Raw genomic sequence first — 20,255 nt, 5'->3', positions numbered from 1 at the left:
ATAACAAATACATAACATAATTTGATTGAATAAAAAAAATTCTAATTTATTTTACAGTACAAAACATTTCGGGCTTTTCGGAAATGTAACATTTTACAAGCAAGTTCTTCTTTAACAATGTTTTCTGCATTAGTTCTTATTGTTCGTATATACAGTGAGGAAAATAAGTATTTGAACACCCTGCTATTTTGCAAGTTCCCCCACTTAAAAATCATAGAGGGGTCTGAAATTGTAATCGTAGGTGCATGTCCACTGTGAGAGACATAATCTAAAAAAAAAATCCAGAAATCACAATATATGATTTTTAAACTATTTATTTGTATGATACAGCTGCAAATAAGTATTTGAACACCTGTCTATCAGCTAGAATTCTAAACCCTCAAAGACCTGTTAGTCTGCCTTTAAAATGTCCACCTTCACTACATTTATTATCCTAAATTAGATGCACCTGTTTGAGGTCGTTAGCTCCATTAAGACACCTGTCCACCCCATACAATCAGTAAGAATCCAACTACTAACATGGCCAAGACCAAAGAGCTGTCCAAAGACACTAGAGACAAAATTGTACACCTCCACAAGGCTGGAAAGGGCTACAGGGAAATTGCCAAGCAGCTTGGTGAAAAAAGGTCCACTGTTGGAGCAATCATTAGAAAATGGAAGAAGCTAAACATGACTGTCAATCTCCCTCGGACTGGGGCTCCATGCAAGATCTCACCTCGTGGGGTCTCAATGATCCTAAGGAAGGTAAGACATCAGCACAGAACTACACGGGAGGAGCTGGTCAATGACCTGAAAAGAGCTGGGACCACCATTTCCAAGGTTACTGTTGGTAATACACTAAGACGTCATGGTTTGAAATCATGAATGGCATGGAGGGTTCCCCTGCTTAAACCAGCACATTTCCAGGCACGTCTTAAGTTTGCCAATGACCATTTGGATGATCCAGAGAAGTCATGGGAGAAAGTCATGTGGTCAGATGAGACCAAAATAGAACTTTTGGGTCATAATTCAACTAAACGTGTTTGGAGGAAGAAGAATGATGAGTACCATCCCAAGAACACCATCCCTACTGTGAAGCATGGGGGTGGTAGCATCATGCTTTGGGGGTGTTTTTCTGCACATGGGACAGGGCGACTGCACTGTATTAAGGAGAGAATGACCGGGGCCACGTATTGCGAGATTTTGGGGAACAACCTCCTTCCCTCAGTTAGAGCATTGAAGATGGGTTGATGCTGGGTCTTCCAACATGACAATGACCCGAAGCACACAGCCAGAATAACCAAGGAGTGGCTCTGTAAGAAGCATATCAAGGTTCTGGCGTGGCCTAGCCAGTCTCCAGACCTAAACCCAATAGAGAATCTTTGGAGGGAGCTCAAACTCCGTGTTTCTCAGTGACAGGCCAGAAACCTGACTGATCTAGAGAAGATCTGTGTGGAGGAGTGGGCAAACAAAGGCTACTGTACCAAATATTAACATTGACTTACTCAGGTGTTCAAATACTTATTTGCAGCTGTATCATACAAATAATTAGTTGAAAAATCATATATTGTGATTTCTGGATTTTTATTTTTTTAGATTATGTCTCTCACAGTGGACATGCACCTACGATGACAATTTCAGACCCCTCAATGATTTCTGAGTGGGAGAACTTGCAAAATAGCAGGGTGTTCAAATACTTATTTTCCTCACTGTAGTTCCTCCGATCCTATTGCAATTACTTTGGGTAAAACTTTTAAATTTTATACCCTCCCTACTTCTGGTCAATTCTGGAGACCAAGAGGGTCATGATAAAATCTCTCTTCAAGAGATATTCTTGCTGATTTTGCTTATACTGGAGCTAATAAAGAAAGAAAACTGACAGATATAAGAGCCCGGAAATAGAACTGTCCGTGGTGCTGAAACGGTATAAGGGAAAATGTGGTCATTCGTTGCTCTCCTGTCTGTTTCTGCACAGATGGCTCGGGAAGCTCATTTTAAGGGGCAGAGTTATCTGGACCTCAAACTGGACAACCTTCCAAACATAACAGACAGATTTTATGCTGGTGTTGGCTTCAGGACAGAGCAGAAGAATGCACTGCTACTCCACCACCGGACTCAGGTGCGCCTGCTTACAAATCAATTAATCAAGCCATGTGTTGTGACAGTGCTGAAGAGATATGATTCTAAAGCTTTTTCTATGTGTATGTGTGTGTCTTCACAGACTGGGGTGTGTCAGGTACAATTGGAAGAAGGTCATATGGTGGTAAAAGCTGGCAATAAACAGGTCCGAACAAATGGTACCTATAACGATGAGCTGAGTCACTATGTGGCTTTCTACAGCAACAAGAATGGGTACAGCAACAATCATCACACCCACTTCTCTCACCCCAACACTAATCTCACCGCATGAATCTGTTTGTAATACTGTATTATGTGTTTACCTGTGTGCAGCCTTCGTGTGTATATTGATGACAAGCTTCAAGCCAACCCTAACACAGAAGTGGAAGTTAAGAGCACGCTCCCCATCGGGGAAGTCTATCTCGGTGGCACACCTGAGGCCCTTGACATCGCCAACCTCACTGGCTGTCTAAATAACGTCTTTATCAACAGGTATGAGGTTGGGTGCTGGAGAAACAGTTGATGATAATGTGTTAGCTCTTTATTTATTCATGTATTGTTTAAATACCTGTTTAAATTACCTTTAGGACTACATCGCCTCAAACGGTAGTGGACTTGCTACCATCCAAGGAGAATGTTGATGTTGCACTGAGTTGTCCTGCTGCTAAGAAACCCCAGCAGATACTCGCCTCACCTCTGCGCTTTAAAAACGCCATGGTACAGTCATTTAATATGCTTGGATTTCATTTTTATGGTTCCATTGTATTATTGGCTTATTTATATACTACTGTGTGTGTACATTAGGGGAAGAACAAAAAGCCCCAGGGAGCACTAAAAAGCCGCAGTGCCCGAGGTTCCTGCCAGGGGGAGCTGTCTGTCCAAGAAGCAAATGCCCACCATTTCAGCGGATCCATCTACAGCTACATGCGTTACGATTCGATTCCAACAGCCTTCAGCAAGACGTGCGTTCTCATGCTGAATTTTAACTGACTTTTGATGTTTGTTTTTTTTCCAATGATTCCCTCTGTGTGCTTTGATAAACTGATTCATAACCAAATGCTTTTCTTTTGACTCGTCAGGCCCAATGTGGCAATGGCTATTCGCGTGAACTCATCCAACGGCCTTATCTTCTACGCAGCAGCAGAGAGAGGAAGGGTGGCATTAACACTCTCTGTGTCTGAAGGCCACTTGATCTTGCTGCTCAATGGAGGGAGGAGGAAATTCAGCATTTTAACCAGTGGCAAATATAATGACAACCACTGGCATGTGGTAAGTGTGTGAGATGAAATGTTTTTTATGAGCATCGTGCATGGATGTTGAGAATTCGTACCTTAGTTGCTTCTCTGACTAATACCCTCTTTCCCTGGGCATTGAACTTGCTCAATGGCCTTCTCTAGGCAAAGTCATAAATTGTGCCTTTTACTGCAAAAATGTTAATAATGAAACGACTGCAGATTCATTGATTGTTTGTGGACACAGGCTGACTTTTATTATGTGACCCCTGATTCATAACTAATAATTTATTAAGTCTATGTCAGTTCTAGAGTGTAACTATAAAATGTGGACATGTTCAAGGTATAAATACTTTTACAAGGCACTGTAAATTGTTCCAGCATGGCATTTTAACATTCACTGGAAATTTAGTTTGTTCTTATTTTGTATCGTTGTTTAGGTGTTCGTGAGGATCGAGAAAGAAAAGGCCAGTCTCATAGTAAATGGTATTAATGCACAGAGCAGGAAGGTGTCTTTCTCTGGGGAGAAAAATGCACTAAGTGGTCCGGTTTACATCGGCGGTCTGCCCCCTGACCACAAAGCAGCAGAGGTAATTACAAGCATTCATGTCTCATCAAGCCCTGAGAAACCTCCTGCTAATTTCAGCACAAAGATTTATTTGTACTCCTCCATTATTATTTTTTTCACCTCTCTTTAGGCAGGCTTTGTAGGCTGCATCAGAGATCTGAAGGTGAGTGAGGTTCTGCTAAACCCCACCCACAGTGTAGGGGTGGTGCCATGTTACCAAGAGCCTCTGCAGCCAGGCGTTTACTTCTCTAACCAGGGAGGACACATTTCTATTGGTGAGCAGATCAACCACCTCTCAAAGATCTTATTCAGACAGTGATTGTGTTTAAAATAAAACAGGGGAGTTTCTAAAGCAAAAAGAAATCATTAGTGTTAAATAGAACTGAATGAGCCAGTTTTGCTTATTTGGGATACAACACACCGAAGTACACAAACCATGAACTTGAGATACAGTAGGTAAAATATTATTCCAGTTAAACTGCTTCCTTTAAACTTTCACTTGAGTAAAAGTACAAAAGATTTTGCCTTCAAATGTACTTAAGTATCCAAAGTACTATGATTTATTATAGCTATAATGTTTCTATTATCCTTTCTGTCACAGAGTTGCATAATCAACTCAGTTTATGTAAAAAAAAAAGACTCTGTTAATCTTAGCACACCAATCTATTAATAGAATGATATTAATGAGTCAAACACTGATTGATATCAATTAACATTATCATGAGCTCAAAACCTTTTAAAAAAATCATGCAAATAAGGCCACGGGTGTTGTGGCAAGTTCGAGTCAGGAGCTTCTTCCATCATTTATGGAATGATGCTGAACTGTATGTATGTGATAAGATTTACCAGTTCATTTTTTTATCCACTCAAGTAATAAGGAACCGCTGATTTTGCTTAATGTATTTGAGTAAAAAGTACAACATTTGAGTTTGTGGTAAAATTTTGTAGTGAAGTTAAAGTAAAAGTCTCCCCAAATGAAAATTTAGCAAAAAGCTACTTAAGTACAGTAACAAATTACATTGACTTCATTATTGTCCACACTGAACACACATGGCTGTGAAATAAGATTTGAAATTCAACTTTTCCTTTGCAGGTCTACAGTACCTAAAAGCGTTATCTTTTTATAAAATCAAGCAATAAGTGGTGATGCCTTATTATTGTCTAATGAAAGAAAAGCTATCTGCTATTTATTTTACCATTATTTTCAAATCATTTTTCCTCACCCCTGCCACAAATGCAACTACAGGTGAAATGAGATTTACAGGGTCATCAATTTAAACGAGATACCAGGAATTTGTTTTTCCAATTTTTTCTGTGATAGATGACTCAGTAGCACTGGGTCGGGATCTGGAGCTGGAGCTGGAGGTTCGGCCTGTAGCAGACTCCGGCCTTCTGCTCCACGCTGGAGTCAGGAAGAGTCAGCAGCTCAGCGTCTACCTCAAACAAGGAGAGGTGAGCAGCTCACCAGGCCTCCATAAGATCTGTGCTTCTGGTTCCCTCGCTCTACTTGTGCAGAGATCTGTTAGAGTGTCTGAGTGTTGAACTGAATGATGACCTGGTGTTCTCTGTGCAGGTGATTGTGTTAGTGAACAGTGGCAGTGGGGAGTTTACAGTCTCTCTTAAACCAGAGGATTCACTGTGTGATGGAAACTGGCACAGTATATTTAGTAAGTAGAATTTTCATGTGTATGACCTGAGAGTGTACCACCACTTAATGAAGTTACTGTCGATACACTGGGTATAAGATAAATTATATTTTAAATGTTGTAACAGAACTTATATGCTTTCTTTTTTTTAATTGTGTAGTTGAGAAGAAGAAAAATGTGATCCAGATACGTGTGGATGCAGCAAGTGAACATGGTGTTGGCCCCAAACAGAGCAGATCTACTGGAGCCAATGTCACTGTCTATCTGGGCAATGTGCCAGGTACGCCACCTTCATGTGTGTTTCAGGTGTAAAGTAAAGCAGAAATGTGCTAAACTCCAGCAGGGTCCTGGTTACGCCATATTACTTCCATTTTGGGTGTTTAGTAATTGTCCCAAACATCATCCATCTCAGTGTTCTATTTATAGAAAAATATGGGTTTTCAAACTAAAATGTATTCGTAATCGTATTTACGTCCATTTGAGTTTGATCCTGTGCACTCCTGCAGAATTGTATGATTTTTCTTGTTTGCTCCTGTGAAAACCCATACAGAATGTAGTTAGCTATGACTCAGACCACTGACACACTTTTCTTATGTGTTTTAATAGATGCATTAGAAGCTCCTGCTCTTCCGTCCTCTCTCCCGCCATACCACGGCTGTATAAGGAAAGCTGTGGTAAACGGTCGAGCTGCAAGGCTCTCCAAACCTCTGACCATTTCTGGAGCTGTGGCGACTCAGGGATGTCCTGCCGCATAGCCCACAATCCCCGAATTTTTGAATCCAAAATACCTAAATGATCAAATCAACAGGTGGTGGGTTTATGGGATAGTAATATTTATATTCTTTTGTTAAACAAATGTATATGTTCAGGTGGTCACTGTGGAGTTTTTTTGTAAAGGCACTGAGTGTAAAGCCACTGTTAGAGGCACGAGTGCTACTAAAAAAAAATACAAGTGCTGTATGGCCTTAAGATTAGAGCATTAAATGTTTTAAAATTATTTTTAATAGAGCAGTAATTTGTTTGGGAATGTTTTACTGAGATGTCAGTCGCCAGCAAACCTGAATAAGGGACCAAATAACTAAAGCTATATTGTTTGTTTCCCCCTCCCTTTTTTCCTGATTCACTAACTGAAACTGGAGTCTGTACTTTGCCATTATATTGTAGAGCAGCTCAGAGATCCCATTTCACACACTACAGATTCTCCGTCCACATCACGTGTACAGCACTCGAGCTTCACATTCAACACTATTATGTGCCACTTTTAACCCCCCTAAATAATTTTTTTTGTATACTAAAGGAGTATAAATAATACAATTAAAATTGTCTAATACACAAGTTACAGAACTTTTATCAATTATCAGACCCAGTGTCAATACTTTAATTGTGCATGAAACATATGGGCATACTTCTTACATCTGGATAATTCATTAATAAATACACTAGCTGGTTTGTAAAACTGACTTGTTTCACTAATCCAGACTCATGTCCTCATCGTCATCCTTCTTATCTTTGGCGTCAGAGGACTCAGTCTTTCCACTGGTGTTCTCCATGGCCTTAGCAAAAGCCTCCACATCTGCATACAAAAACACACAGCAACTCATTTAAAACAAGCTGGAACTCCACACAAATGTATTTAAGGGGTTCATTAGCAAAATAAAGACAGTGTGTGTTGTGGTGTCGTACCCCCTCTGTTAGCTGCTTCCACTGCATCTGCGGGCAGTCCAAACTGGTTCATTAGGGGACCGAGCTGGCCAGACGCTAGTGCACTGCTGAACATGCTCATCGCCTGCACATACAACGTTTATTTAAGAGAGTACGCTACAATGTTTCAACTGGACTGTGTGTACCGTATTTTTCGGACTATAAGCCGCTACTTTTTAAACCACACGGCTTAAACAACGAAGCGGCTAATTTATGACTTTTTCCTGGGTTTTCCCCGGTTTCACAAACTTCAAACCAAAAAACTGAACCCCATAACATTAGACTAATGAAAAATCCGAACGGAAACGAGAAAAAAAAACGCACCTCAATGACTTTCTTGGTCGGCTACTGTTTAGATACAAGCCGTTGTAGCGCGTTGAGTCTGGGTCATGGGAGAGCTCGCTAACTCCAGTTGCAACAGAAATGTGTGTAACGTGTCTTTCGTTAAAGCCTGTGTAAAGTGCATTAGTGTAGACACCTGTGGCTTATAGACAGGTGCGGCTTATTTATGTTAAAAATACAAATATTTGTAAAATTCAGTGGGTGCGGCTTATATATGGGTGAGCTTTATAGTCCGGAAATTACGGTGTGTGTGTTTATTACCTGCTGAAATTGTGGTGAGGTGAGTGTGTTTTGGATTTCCTCAGCACTCTGTGGTAGTGACTCTCCTAAAGGCAGGTATGGCAGAAGCCGCTGCTGTATATCAGGATTCACCAAAATTGGAGCCATAATATCAGGAGTCAACACACTGGCCAGGTCCACTACACACACACACACACACAAACATAATATAGATTAGTGATAAACAGAGGTGTTAAAACAATAAGGAATATAAAATGTTATTAATAAAATCCCCAAAAATAAGAAAATTTACAAGTATTTTTAATTCTAAAAGTAAATGTGAATTAACTAAATTGATATTGGATGATTAGAAATGCGAAATGCTTCAGTGCCACAAGTTCTGCTAAGAGACTCGTTACGTTGTGTCTCACCTCCCTGTCCCTCTGCACTAACGGCAGGAACATTCATTGTGGCCAGGATGCTTTGCAGGTCGCTCAGCTGGATTTGCTGTGTTGGACTTCCCACTCCTGCTGCCAGGGAAGAGGTTTGGGAGGCTGGGGTCGTGGGGGTCAAGGTAGGAGAGTCTGTAGAGGTGGCAGCAGGGGTCAGTGGGGTAGTAGGAGCCGGAGTAGAGCTCAAACGAGCAGCGGATCCAGAGGAGGGTGTGGCAGCTGCAGACTGGCTGCGGGAGCTTTAAAAATACATACAAAGATCAATATATGGCAGGTTCATTACACTAAGACTGCTTGGAAGGCATCAACAATTCAGATTAGCATCAGTGAGTCATGTTAATACACTTAGATCACTGACTAGAAATGTAAAGAACCTGGAAGTTGAACTGCTGCTGGCTGGACCACCACTTCCCAACAGACTCGCCAGACCAGGACCTGCAAGAGCACCAAGCCCACCTGTAACACACATGCACTGGAATTTTCTTTTTTTTTTTTTAAATAAAGAAATGCTCACTGGTACGAAAACCTTTTACAACATTGACACATAATACACAGGAAATAAAGAAAAACAATCAAATCGATTCTTAACACTTATACACAGGATATGCATAGATTTTTCTCCATTTGTACTTCAAACAGCAGAGGAAAAATTTTATATTTTAGGTGCCAAAAATGACACTTCCAGTTATAAGAGAAAACCAATTAAAACACGGAACAATTTGAATCCAAAGGAAATGAAAAAAGATAAATCATAATAAAATATTTGGTATAATACACACCATTCTAACTGTGATTATCAATTCAAGAAGTGACTTGTGTGAGAGTGAAAAGAAATAGCATAGGTCAATTTAATTCATATTTTTTTTTGTATCAAGCTTCTAATAATAGACATGGTCTCAAATCAGCTTTACAGTAATAAAGAGGTTATAGAAATGTATAAAACAATGTAATAATTTAAGTTTATCCCTGATGAGCAAGCCAGTGGTGACTGTGGCAAGGAAAAGCTCCCTGAGACGGTATGAGGAAGAAACCTTGAGAGGAATCAGACACAAAAGGAAACTCATCCTCATCTGGGTGGCACCAAATGTCCATTCATTACAGTTGCATCCTTGTTGAGGTGTATGCTGTTCAGTGACCGGTGCTTAAATGCAGAACTGTTCATGTAAACTGTGGTCCTGAACCACTGTAGCGGACTATTACAGTCCAGATCCAACCTCCTAATTTATAAATAATTAGATGCGCATGTATGTGTGTATTCTACCAACTATATATATACACACACACTATGCTATTTATTTTCCCTCTCACCTAATCACTTCTTGGGATTTCCTGATCTGCGCATATGCACTATTTTCTCTCCTGACCTGCCAGGCAGCCCCATACTGTGCATGTGCACTGTGCTTTTTTTATTAGCAGTGAGTCATGAGTATTTCACTCACCAAGCCCACCCAGTCCTGTTGGGCCAATCAGCTGCATGAGTTGATTATGGCTCATGTTGCCCAGGAGGTTTTGCAGGCCACCTTCTCCTAGGCAGAATGCAAACTTATCAAAACAAGCCAGGATTTACACACACAGTAATACACTGGGTACATTAATTTATTATTATTTTTTTTAACTAAGCTTTTAGAGACTATACACACAATGTAATTTACATCTGCTAGAAGGAATCCTTCACGATGATGGAGAAGGAGCAGTAATGGTTAGCATTGTCTCACCTCCCAGGGCAGACAGCTCGTGCCCACTACTGCCCCCGCTGCCCAGAGAACCTGGCATTGGTGGGTTGTTTAGATACTCGTTCACTTTACGGCAGTACTCGTCATCTTTGTCCGTTTTGGGCTCCTGAAACCAAATTCAAAAATACACAACAGTGTTTATAAGAAAGACTTAAGAGATTTTAGATGGTTTTAATGGTAAAATTATTTTACCCAACAACATTATTGTTGTACAGTATAACTTAGTGCAGTGTGGTGCAGGTCTTGTAACAGCTGCATAGGTTTATTTTATTATTGAAATGTAAGCATTAAAGCCTTACAGGTTCATACCCCTGGTTTGGTCCTGAGTAAGGAGCTTACTCAGGAATCCCCCAGTTCCAAGATCGGCTAAAAACATGTCAGTAGGTTATCTGGCTATGATAGATTGTCTATCTTAGGTGTGAATATGTAAAATGTGCCTGTGCATGCTGCCTGAAATGAACTGGCAACCCAACTTCACACCTAGTGTTCCAGGCATCGTCTTCGTTGCGAATCCCGAATTAATGAAGCTAAAAGGATGAATATGCAAAGTAACCACATTCGGCTGAACACAATCAAGTCTGCCAGCAAAATTTATAACAGCAGTTTAAATTCACAGATGTGAATGCAGTAGTCCTTAAAACTTCTATTTGAAAACTTTGTTTTAGATTAACTATTATAAGAAAAAATAATGGATTTAACAACTGAATGCTAGAACACTAGCATTACGAAACCAAACCCGTATACTGAGACCACATCATGTAATTCAACAAATGGCTAACATACAAAGTAATCACAGCAAAAGAGCTGAAGTACCAAATAGATTCAGATTCAGTGTTTTCAGTAATGTCAGGATTCCCCTTACTCACCTGCATCCAGAAGAATAGCCTTTTGGACCCTGCCTTGAATTTAAGAACATACACACGTCCGGTGGTGCACTGGCTCACCCGCTTAAACTCACAGTCATCAGGGAAGATGATCAAATCCTACAAAAAAAAATAAATCACATAAGAATTCCGAAGCCTAAAAAAACGCACAATTAAAGTAGTGCAAAAAGACATCAGTAATTATGTGCAAAATACAAACAGTCTTATTTAATAAAGTGCAAGTGAAAGCTGCAATCTCGTGTTTTTGGCACCCAGAATGCAACTGGCTTGCCTTCTTGTAATATGAAAGTGCATTAGTGCATATTTGGTTATTTTCAGGTAGAAAATCAAGCTGAACTTTACAGATTCTGCAGCTGGTGTGTGTAAAAGATTCTACAGTGTGAAGGTGTTTCCTGGGAAGCACATTCTCTTTTTAAATTAGTTCATTTTTTCAAAGGATGTCAAATATGTGTGTGCTGTGCAACTGCTAATAAAATATAATAGCTTGTGTTTAACCAGACCAGTTTAAAACAAATGCAAAGTGTAACTTTCACAAAATAAATAAAGAAAGAAAGAAAGAAAGAAAACAAAAAAAAAAGGGTCAGTGTTATTGCTTAGGATATAAACTGGTAACTGACATCATCCACGTTTCCAGTGGTTCGGTCCTTCCAGCAGAAATGGATGAGCGAGTCGTCCGTCTGCTGGATGTAGACGGTGCCTTTTCGTTTGTCTGGCGTTACTGTGCTGCCCTTCAGGCTCATTTTACCCGCTCTGAACTCCACCAGGTATTTGCTGGACGAGCTGCGAGAGCCCGAAACCAGACTGGGGAAAAGTGCTCCTGAGGACATCCTGTAAAAATGATGATTATATGAGCTTGTGAGTGGGGGAAAAAAAATATTTAAAGCAAGAAAGAAAGGGAAAAAAAAGAAAAAGAGAGAGAGAGAGAGAGAGAGAGAGAGAGAGAGAAAGAAAGAAAGAAAGAAAGAAAGAAAGAAGTGGGGGGAGAGAAAGAGAAAAAAGAAAGAAAGAAAGAAGTGGGGGGAGAGAAAGAGAAAAAAGAAAGAAAGAAAAGTGGGGGGAAAAGAAAGAAAGAAAGAAAGAAAGAAAGAAAGAAAGAAAGAAAGAAAGAAAAAAAGAAAGAAGTGGAAAAAAGAAAGAAAGAAAGAAAGAAAGAAAATAAAAGCGGGAGAAGAGAAAGAAAGAAAGAAAGAAAGAAAGAAAGAAAGAAAGAAAGAAAGAAAATAAATAAAAGGGGGGAAAGAAAGGGGGGAAAGAGAAAGAAAGAAAGAAAGAAAGAAAGAAAGAAAGAAAGAAAGAAAGAAAGAAAGAAAGAGCTCTTGGTTGCTGTTTTGAACTGCTGTTCGTGGAGAAAATTTCAGATTTCAAAAAACGCAGCACAGAAAACATACCGAATAAAGATATAAATTAGAAACACGTAGATTTGAGCTGCTTGTCGGAATAAAAGTCCAGGAAATGAAATGAGGTAAAGTAAGAAGTTTCTTCTTGAAAAGGTCCATTACAGTATATTTACAGATGGTTGTATTTGTACAGCTGGTTTCCATAACAGTCAGATCATCTCTGTGCTTATCAGAATTACATTTAGCTCAGTAGTTTTAGGTTATAATTTTAGACAAAGACATAAACTCCCTGGTTTGCATGTGAACCGAAAAGAAAGTATAAATCTGAGGGGTGAGTGAAGAAGCTGCTGAATGACGAAGCATCAGAGCAACACAAACTAGCCAGCAGGCTAACAGCACTGTTACTCAGCAAAATTAGAAAGGCAGCGGAATTTATACTAATGCTATTTTCCAGACTTTACAAGGTGCTTTAGGACTGAGAAGGTGATAAATGTCAGATCCTCTGTAATTATTAGTAGTAAATGTATTGTGTATTGTATAGAAATGCTCAGTCAGGGAACGAGATAACGGTGATGTAACACTGCTGTGAGCGGCTCAGGTACAGCGAGAGGAACTTACACTCATATATTTACCGGTTTCAGTACATATTTGTGGGTAACATATATACACTATAACACGAATGTGCATTTGAGCAGAATAAACCTCATACCTTTAAATCAGCTGTTTCCTGTAATCCCGAGCTGAAATTCTCAGCGTAACTGCTCAAGTCTAATAGAGTATCTAGAATCTATTAGAACTTCCGGGATTCTCCGGTAAAAGCGTCCACTCTGATTGGTTTATAAATCTGTCTTTAATAATGCGTCATAAGAGGCGGGCGTCATTATTACTACTACTACTAAGATGGTAAATCTTATTTCTTTCTTAATTTTTTTTTTAATTCTTACTATTTTCATTCTGGCAGAAAGAATTTTTTTAACTGCAAATGATAATAATAATAATAATAATAATAATAATAATAATAATAATAATAATAATAATAATAAGCAAATAGTTTATCGTGTATAAAATAATATACTGAATATATATAAATATATATATATATAAATATATATATATTATTATTAAATATTATTAAGATTATTATTATTAAATATATATATATATATATATATATATATATATATTATTATATATATATATATATATATATATATATATATATATATATATATATATATATATATATATATATATATATATATATGTACTGCAAGTTAGAGCAATAAAGGATGGAGAGGGAAATGTGTTGACTAGTGAGGAGAGTGTGTTGAGAAGATGGAGGGAATATTTTGAGCAGCTGATGAATGAGGAAAATCAGAGAGAGAGAAGGTTGGAGGATGTGGAGTTGGTGAAGCAGGATGTAGATAGGATTAGTAAGGAGGAAGTGAGAGCAGCGATTAAGAGGATGAAGAATGGAAAGTCGGTTGGACCAGATGACATACCGGTAGAAGCGTGGAGATGTTTAGGAGAGATGGCAGTGGAGTTTTTAACCAGATTGTTTAACAGGATTCTGGAAGGGGAGAGGATGCCTGAGGAATAGAGAAGGAGTGTGCTGGTACCGATCTTTAAGCATAAGGGAGATGTGCAGACCTGCAGTAACTACAGGGGAATTAAATTGATCAGTCACACCATGAAGTTATGGGAAAGAGTAGTGGAAGCCAGGCTGAGAGAAGAGGTGACCATCTGTGAGCAACAGTATGGTTTCATGCCGAGGAAGAGCACCACAGATGCCTTATTTGCTTTGAGGATGTTGATGGAGAAGTATAGAGAAGGACAGAAGGAGCTGCATTGTGTATTTGTGGATTTAGAGAAAGCGTACGACAGGGTGCCGAGAGAGGAGTTGTGGTATTGTATGAGGAAGTCAGGTGTGTCAGAGAAGTATGTGAGGGTGGTGCAGGACATGTATGAGGACAGTGTGACGGCAGTAAAGTGTGCAGTAGGTACGACAGACTGGTTCAGGGTGAAGGTTGGACTGCATCAAGGATCGGCCCTGAGCCCTTTCCTGTTTGCAGTGGTGATGGACAGGTTGACGGACGAGGTCAGACAGGAGTCTCCCTGGACTATGATGTTTGCAGATGATATTGTGATTTGTGGTGAGAGTAGAGAGCAGGTTGAGAAGAGCCTGGAGAGGTGGAGATATGCGCTGGAGAGAAGGGGAATGAAAGTCAGTAGGAGTAAGACAGAGTACATGTGTGTGAATGAGAGGGAGGGCAGTGGAGTGATGCGGTTGCAGGGAGAAGAGGTGGAGAAGGTGGAGGAGTTCAGGTACCTGGGGTCAACAGTGCAAAGTAATGGAGAGTGTGTTAGGGAAGTAAAGAAAAGAGTGCAGGCAGGGTGGAGTGGGTGGAGAAGAGTGACAGGAGTGATTTGTGACAGAAGAGTATCTGCAAGAATGAAAGGGAAGGTTTATAGGACTGTGGTGAGACCTGCGATGTTGTATGGATTAGAGACAGTGGCATTGAGTAAAAGACAGGAGGTGGAGCTGGAGGTAGCAGAGCTGAAGATGTTGAGGTTTTCGTTGGGAGTGACGAGGATGGACAAGATTAGAAATGAGTTTATTAGAGGGACAGCCCATGTAGGATGTTTTGGTGACAAGGTGAGGGAGGCAAGATTGAGATGGTTTGGACATGTGCAGAGAAGGGACATGAATTATATTGGTAGAAAAATGCTGAAGATGGAGCCACCAGGTAGGAGGAAAAGAGGAAGGCCAAGGAGGAGGTTCATGGATGTGGTGAGGGAAGACATGCAGGTAGTTGGTGTAAAAGAGGCAGATATAGAGGACAGGGTGGTATGGAGACGGATGATCCGCTGTGGCGACCCCTAATGGGAGAAGCCGAAAGAAGAAGAAGAAGAAGTGTATATATATATATATATATATATATATATATATATATATATATATATATATATATATTCAGTGTGTGTATATATACAGTGAGGAAAATAAGTATTTGAACACCCTGCTATTTTGCAAGTTCTCCCACTTAGAAATCATGGAGGGGTCTGAAATTGTCATCGTAGGTGCATGTCCACTGTGAGAGACATAATCTAAAAAAAAAAATCCAGAAATCACAATATATGATTTTTAAACTATTTATTTGTATGATACAGCTGCAAATAAGTATTTGAACACCTGTCTATCAGCTAGAATTCTGACCCTCAAAGACCTGTTAGTCTGCCTTTAAAATGTCCACCTCCACTACATTTGTTATCCTAAATTAGATTCAACTGTTTGAGGTCGTTAGCTGCATAAAGACACCTGTCCACCCCATACAATCAGTAAGAATCCAACTACTAACATGGACAAGACCAAAGAGCTGTCCAAAGACACTAGGGACAAAATTGTACACCTCCACAAGGCTGGAAAGGGCTACGGGGAAATTGCCAAGCAGCTTGGTGAAAAAAGGTCCACTGTTGAAGCAATCATTAAAAAATGGAAGAAGCTAAACATGACTGTCAATCTCCCTCGGACTGGGGCTCCATGCAAGATCTCACCTCGTGGGGTCTCAATGATCCTAAGGAAGATGAGAAATCAGCCCAGAACTACACAGGAGGAGCTGATCAACGGCCTGAAAAGAGCTGGGACCACCGTTTCCAAGGTTACTGTTGGTAATACACTAAAACGTCATGGTTTGAAATCATGCATGGTACGGAAGGTTCCCCTGCTTAAACCAGCACATGTCCAGGCACGTCTTAAGTTTGCCAATGACCATTTGGATGATCCAGAGGAGTCATGGGAGAAAGTCATGTGGTCAGATGAGACCAAAATATAACTTTTGGGTCATAATTCCACTAAACATGTTTGAAGGAAGAAAAATGATGAGTACCATCCCAAGAACACCATCCCTACTGTGAAGCATGGGGGTGGTAGCATCATGCTTTGGGGGTGTATTTCTGCACATGGGACAGGGCGACTGCACTGTATTAAGGAAAGAATGACAGGGGCCATGTATTGCGAGATTTTGGGGAACAACCTCCTTTCCTCAGTTAGAGCATTGAAGATGGGTCGAGGCTGGGTCTTCCAACATGACAATGACCTGAAGCACACAGCCAGGATAACCAAGGAGTGGCTCTGTAAGAAGCATATCAAGGTTCTGGCGTGGCCTAGCCAGTCTCCAGACCTAAACCCAATAGAGAATCTTTGGAGGGAGCTTAAAGTCCGTGTTTCCCAGTGTCAGGCCAGAAACCTGACTGATCTAGAGAAGATCTGTTTGGAGGAGTGGGCCAAAATCCCTCCTGCAGTGTTTGTAAACCTGGTAAAAAACTACAGGAAACGTTTGACCTCTGTAATTGCAAACAAAGGCTCCTGTACCAAATATTAACACTGACTTTCTCAGGTGTTCAAATACTTATTTGCAGCTGCATCATACAAATAAATAGTTTAAAAATCATATATTGTGATTTTTGGATTTTTTTTTTAGATTATGTCTCTCACAGTGGACATGCACCTACGATGACAATTTCAGACTCCTCCATGATTTCTAAGTGGGAGAACTTGCAAAATAGTAGGGTGTTCAAATACTTATTTTCCTCACTGTATATATATATATATATATATATATATATATATATATATATATATATATATATATATATATAGCGTATGGTCATATTTACAAGAAGCAGTCTATTACAATGAAACAATACAATGAAAATTCTTACTCTGTGAATCCTCCAAGCAGCCTGGAACATAGACTAGATACATAAGGGGAAAAAAGCATAAACCATAAATTACAATTAACAATGATAACAATGCGTTAATCAAACGCAAAATAGGTAAAGGGTAAAAAAAAAAAGGTACAGAAAAAAACATTTATTTACTGATTGCCCCCAACAACTTCCAAACAGAAGAATAAGATCAATAGCAATAGCAATAGCAATAGCAATATCCATCCATCCATCCATCCATCCATCCATCCATCCATCCATCCATTTTCTCCCGCTTATCCGTAATTCGGGTCGCAGGGGCAGCAGTCTAAGCAGGCCCCCGCCTTCGACTGCTGCCCAATCCTCACAGCACCGTCCCTTACAGTCCCTCCCGCAGGTGGTGAGCCCACGGGAAGCTATCTATCTATTGATATAGATAATATTTCTTTTTCATTATTAATCGCCTTTTGGATAGTACAGCAAGTTCACTGATAATTACTTGTAATGATTTTGATGAGTTTAGTATAAATGCATTTCCCTTTCAAGAACTCGAGCTGCGTCGAAAACGCTTTGGGAACGCCTCGGAATCACGTGTAAAATCTGGCCAACAGGCAGTCGTGACGTCATTGGCAGGCGGCGGGGTGCAAACCAGAAACCTACATAATGGGAGCGCGATGGGAGCGACATCAGCTTCTGTTGTTTAGATAAGTGCTTTGTGTGTAAATCTGTGCAGCATGGCTAAAAATCAAACAAACCTTTGTGTTGTTTGTTTGGGAATGGAGCATGCCTAATCGAGAGAGAGAGAGACGATTGTCCGTGCTGTAGCCGTATGGCTATTCGCACGCTCCGCTCCCGAAAATCTCGCAGAGCCGCCGAAGGTCATGGGGCTCGACTCGCAGGCTGACCTAGCAGAAAGCATGGAGTCCTCTCCAACCTCCCCTTCTGGGCCAAGCTCCGTTCCCGGGGAAAGCTCTCTGCGGCGGGCCTTTCTTCCGGCACGTGTGACGCTGCGCTTCGGAGCTCTACCTCAGAGGAAGCCTAGGGCACTAGGTGACACTCTAAGCCCAAGTCCAATGGGTCGGCCAACCTGAGGGTGGTCCTCTTCGCGAACAAACGGCCACTCCTCGACACCACCAGGAGGCCAGACTGTTAGCTCTTCCACAGAGCGCAGTCCCCCTATCCAGGTGGGTTCTTCTGTCCCCACTGGGATGGAGGGAACCCGGGCCTGCTTGGGAAGCCTTTACAGCTGCAGGGGATTTTCCCAGCTGTTCTGAAATGGTCAGAAGCGATCAGACTTCTGGGCAGAGGGGGAGGCCAGGCTGTTAGCTCTGCCACAAGAGTGCTTCAGAGTGCAGCCTCCCCTCCCGCGGGCTCCCTCCATTCCCCCCGAAAGATCGCTGCAGATAGAGGAGACCCGCTGCCTCTCAGGAGGCCCCACGGTTGGAGCGCACTGCTCCAGCCGCTCTGGGAGGGTCAGAGACCAGCCTCGAGAGGCTGGTTCCCCTAAGAGCACATAAACTGCCTGTAGATGATGGCCGTGTTCTTGGCACTTGGTTCTGGAGAGAATGCAGACCTTGCTGCTGTCCATCCTCGAGGAACCTCCTTGGGAAATTCCTCCAAGGAGGGATCTCCTCTCACAGGCAGCGGGAACCCTGGTTGACCCCCGCCCAGAGGTTTGGAAGCTGTGGTTGTGGCCCCTGAGGGAGTGCAGTTCATAGCAGCTGGTCTCTCTACTGATCTAGTAGAGACCTTTCTCCATTCCAGAGCTCATTACATGAGGAGGTTGTATGCCGCTAAATGGCATCTGTTCACCACGTGGTGTAAGCACCACCAGTTGGACCCACTTAACTGCCTGGTTGATTCAGTTCTAGAGTTCCTGCAGGAACAGTTTGCCGCAGGGTTGGCTTAGTCAACCCTGATGGTTTGCATGTCCGCTATTGCGGCTTATTGTACCCCGCAAGCGGGGCAGTCGCTGGGGAAACACCCCCTCATCACACGTTTCCTATGCGACACCCAGGGGCTGAGGCCTGGGACACAACCCAGAGTGCCTGTGTGGGACTAAGGCGTTGTGCTGGCGGCTCTATCTGAGCCCCTCCTTTGAGCCCTTGGCCGACGTGGCCCTTAGGTATCTGTCGGGTATGTGCCTAAGGTGCCTGCGGCTCCCTCGTGACCTGTGTGAGCACAAAACAGGAAGAGGAAGACTGGGCAAACATCACTAGATCTAGCTGTGCATAGTTGACAGAGAAGTACTGAAACAGGTGTAATGCTGCAGATGAAGTTAAAGGTGCTTCCATTAAGTATTCATGTAGGAAGTGATTGTTAAAACAAATTTAGCAATTCTAGTTTTTGTATTACATTTTCAAGAAATGTAAAACATTGCTATTTATTTTATTTGCTTGGATGCCGAATTAGTAAATAAAATATATTGTTTTTTGCCAAAGCCAAAATTTTGATAAAGGGCGATCTATATATTTATATAGTTAGTAGCCTTTATTTACCCAGGATAAAAAAAGGCCTTGAGATAAAATCTATTTTAAAAGAAAGACCTGGGTAAGAAGGCAGCAAAAGATACAACAATTAACACAACAATTTACCAATAAATAAACCAAATAGTAAGTAGTAAATTTAACTCCTGTCACTAGTTAAATCTGGCATTTATCAATAACGTTGTTCCAACAGCCATATTGGACGTTGCTTCTGTGGGTGTAATATGTGATTATATATATTATATGTGTGTGTGTGTGTGTGTGTGTGTGTGTGTGTAGATTGAATGTTATACATGCTATTTTTTGCCCGGGTATATATACTATACTCACTGTAGATTAAGAAAACCACTAAATGATCTTTTAAAATGTCTACAGCACTGTTTAATATACCATTCTCATGATGTTCAAACATATTTACACATTAATTTCATATCAATGGTTAGTTGAATTGGAACGTTTACAACCTGCTCATTCATGCACTCAAAACCATTAGGCTTATGGGCTATAAAAGCAGAAGCCCACATCAGGTTCCTCTTCTGCCAGCCGAGAACAATAATCTAATGTTGGGTGTAAACTTAAAGCTCTTGTCCTGTATTCTTTGTGATTTTGTGCTGCTGTCGCATGATCGGCACATGACTGGAGAACTGCATAAATGAACATGAATTCAGCTGTTAATTTCATCCATGTTATTATATAGGCATCTCTTATTAACGTCTGCATAATGAATGGACACGTGGGAACATTCTACCAGGGGGACAAGTTTTCCTTCACATAGATTTTTATTTCAAAACAATAACAGGCTTTAACTAAAATATGTCAATAGATTTTAATCCATCAGAAGAGGCAACCTT

At 40.9% G+C, this 20,255-nt stretch overlaps 2 protein-coding genes and 1 long non-coding RNA gene across 8 annotated transcripts in view; 2 read left to right on the top strand and 1 right to left on the bottom strand.

Annotated features, from left to right (window-relative positions):
- lama5 (laminin, alpha 5) overlaps positions 1-6,540 on the top strand; it is a 77,124-nt gene extending 70,584 nt beyond the window's left edge. For both annotated transcript variants that reach the window (XM_083570068.1, XM_083570067.1), the window contains exons 69-80: positions 1,955-2,098; positions 2,201-2,331; positions 2,431-2,589; positions 2,685-2,814; positions 2,902-3,059; positions 3,177-3,366; positions 3,770-3,919; positions 4,028-4,172; positions 5,219-5,349; positions 5,471-5,564; positions 5,704-5,823; positions 6,150-6,540. In XM_083570068.1, coding sequence (XP_083426194.1) covers positions 1,955-2,098; positions 2,201-2,331; positions 2,431-2,589; positions 2,685-2,814; positions 2,902-3,059; positions 3,177-3,366; positions 3,770-3,919; positions 4,028-4,172; positions 5,219-5,349; positions 5,471-5,564; positions 5,704-5,823; positions 6,150-6,298 — 1,701 coding nt within the window. In that variant the 3' untranslated portion in view covers positions 6,299-6,540. The remainder of the gene's footprint in view (positions 1-1,954; positions 2,099-2,200; positions 2,332-2,430; positions 2,590-2,684; positions 2,815-2,901; positions 3,060-3,176; positions 3,367-3,769; positions 3,920-4,027; positions 4,173-5,218; positions 5,350-5,470; positions 5,565-5,703; positions 5,824-6,149) is intronic.
- On the bottom strand, positions 5,682-11,701 carry adrm1 (ADRM1 26S proteasome ubiquitin receptor; the record flags this gene model as incomplete). 5 transcript variants are annotated; one of them, XM_083570214.1, is made up of 10 exons in its annotated part: positions 5,682-6,075; positions 7,005-7,116; positions 7,227-7,329; positions 7,848-8,005; positions 8,237-8,496; positions 8,632-8,713; positions 9,697-9,783; positions 9,973-10,096; positions 10,857-10,973; positions 11,492-11,701. In XM_083570214.1, the coding sequence occupies 9 exons, from the start codon at positions 11,699-11,701 to the stop codon at positions 7,013-7,015; spliced, it is 1,245 nt and encodes a 414-aa protein (XP_083426340.1). In that variant the 3' UTR covers positions 5,682-6,075; positions 7,005-7,012. The 5 variants fall into 5 exon arrangements, with proteins under 5 accessions (XP_083426340.1, XP_083426339.1, XP_083426342.1 ...); XM_083570213.1 differs by lacking the exon at positions 5,682-6,075 and having other exon boundaries at positions 6,897-7,116; XM_083570216.1 differs by lacking the exon at positions 5,682-6,075 and having other exon boundaries at positions 6,897-7,116; positions 8,632-8,692.
- Positions 8,736-13,022, top strand: LOC310741892. The gene is made up of 4 exons (XR_014538085.1): positions 8,736-11,192; positions 11,296-11,376; positions 11,472-11,887; positions 12,046-13,022. It is a non-coding gene; the product is annotated as an uncharacterized lncRNA (long non-coding RNA).
- The last annotated feature ends 7,233 nt before the right edge of the window (positions 13,023-20,255 follow it).

The sequence above is a fragment of the Silurus aristotelis genome, assembly GCF_946808225.1.
Source record: "Silurus aristotelis genome assembly, chromosome: 19".
NCBI classification, from domain to species: Eukaryota; Metazoa; Chordata; class Actinopteri; order Siluriformes; family Siluridae; genus Silurus; species Silurus aristotelis.
The sequence above is the reverse complement of the archived record's forward strand: the minus strand, read 5'-3'. Positions and strand labels throughout refer to the sequence as shown.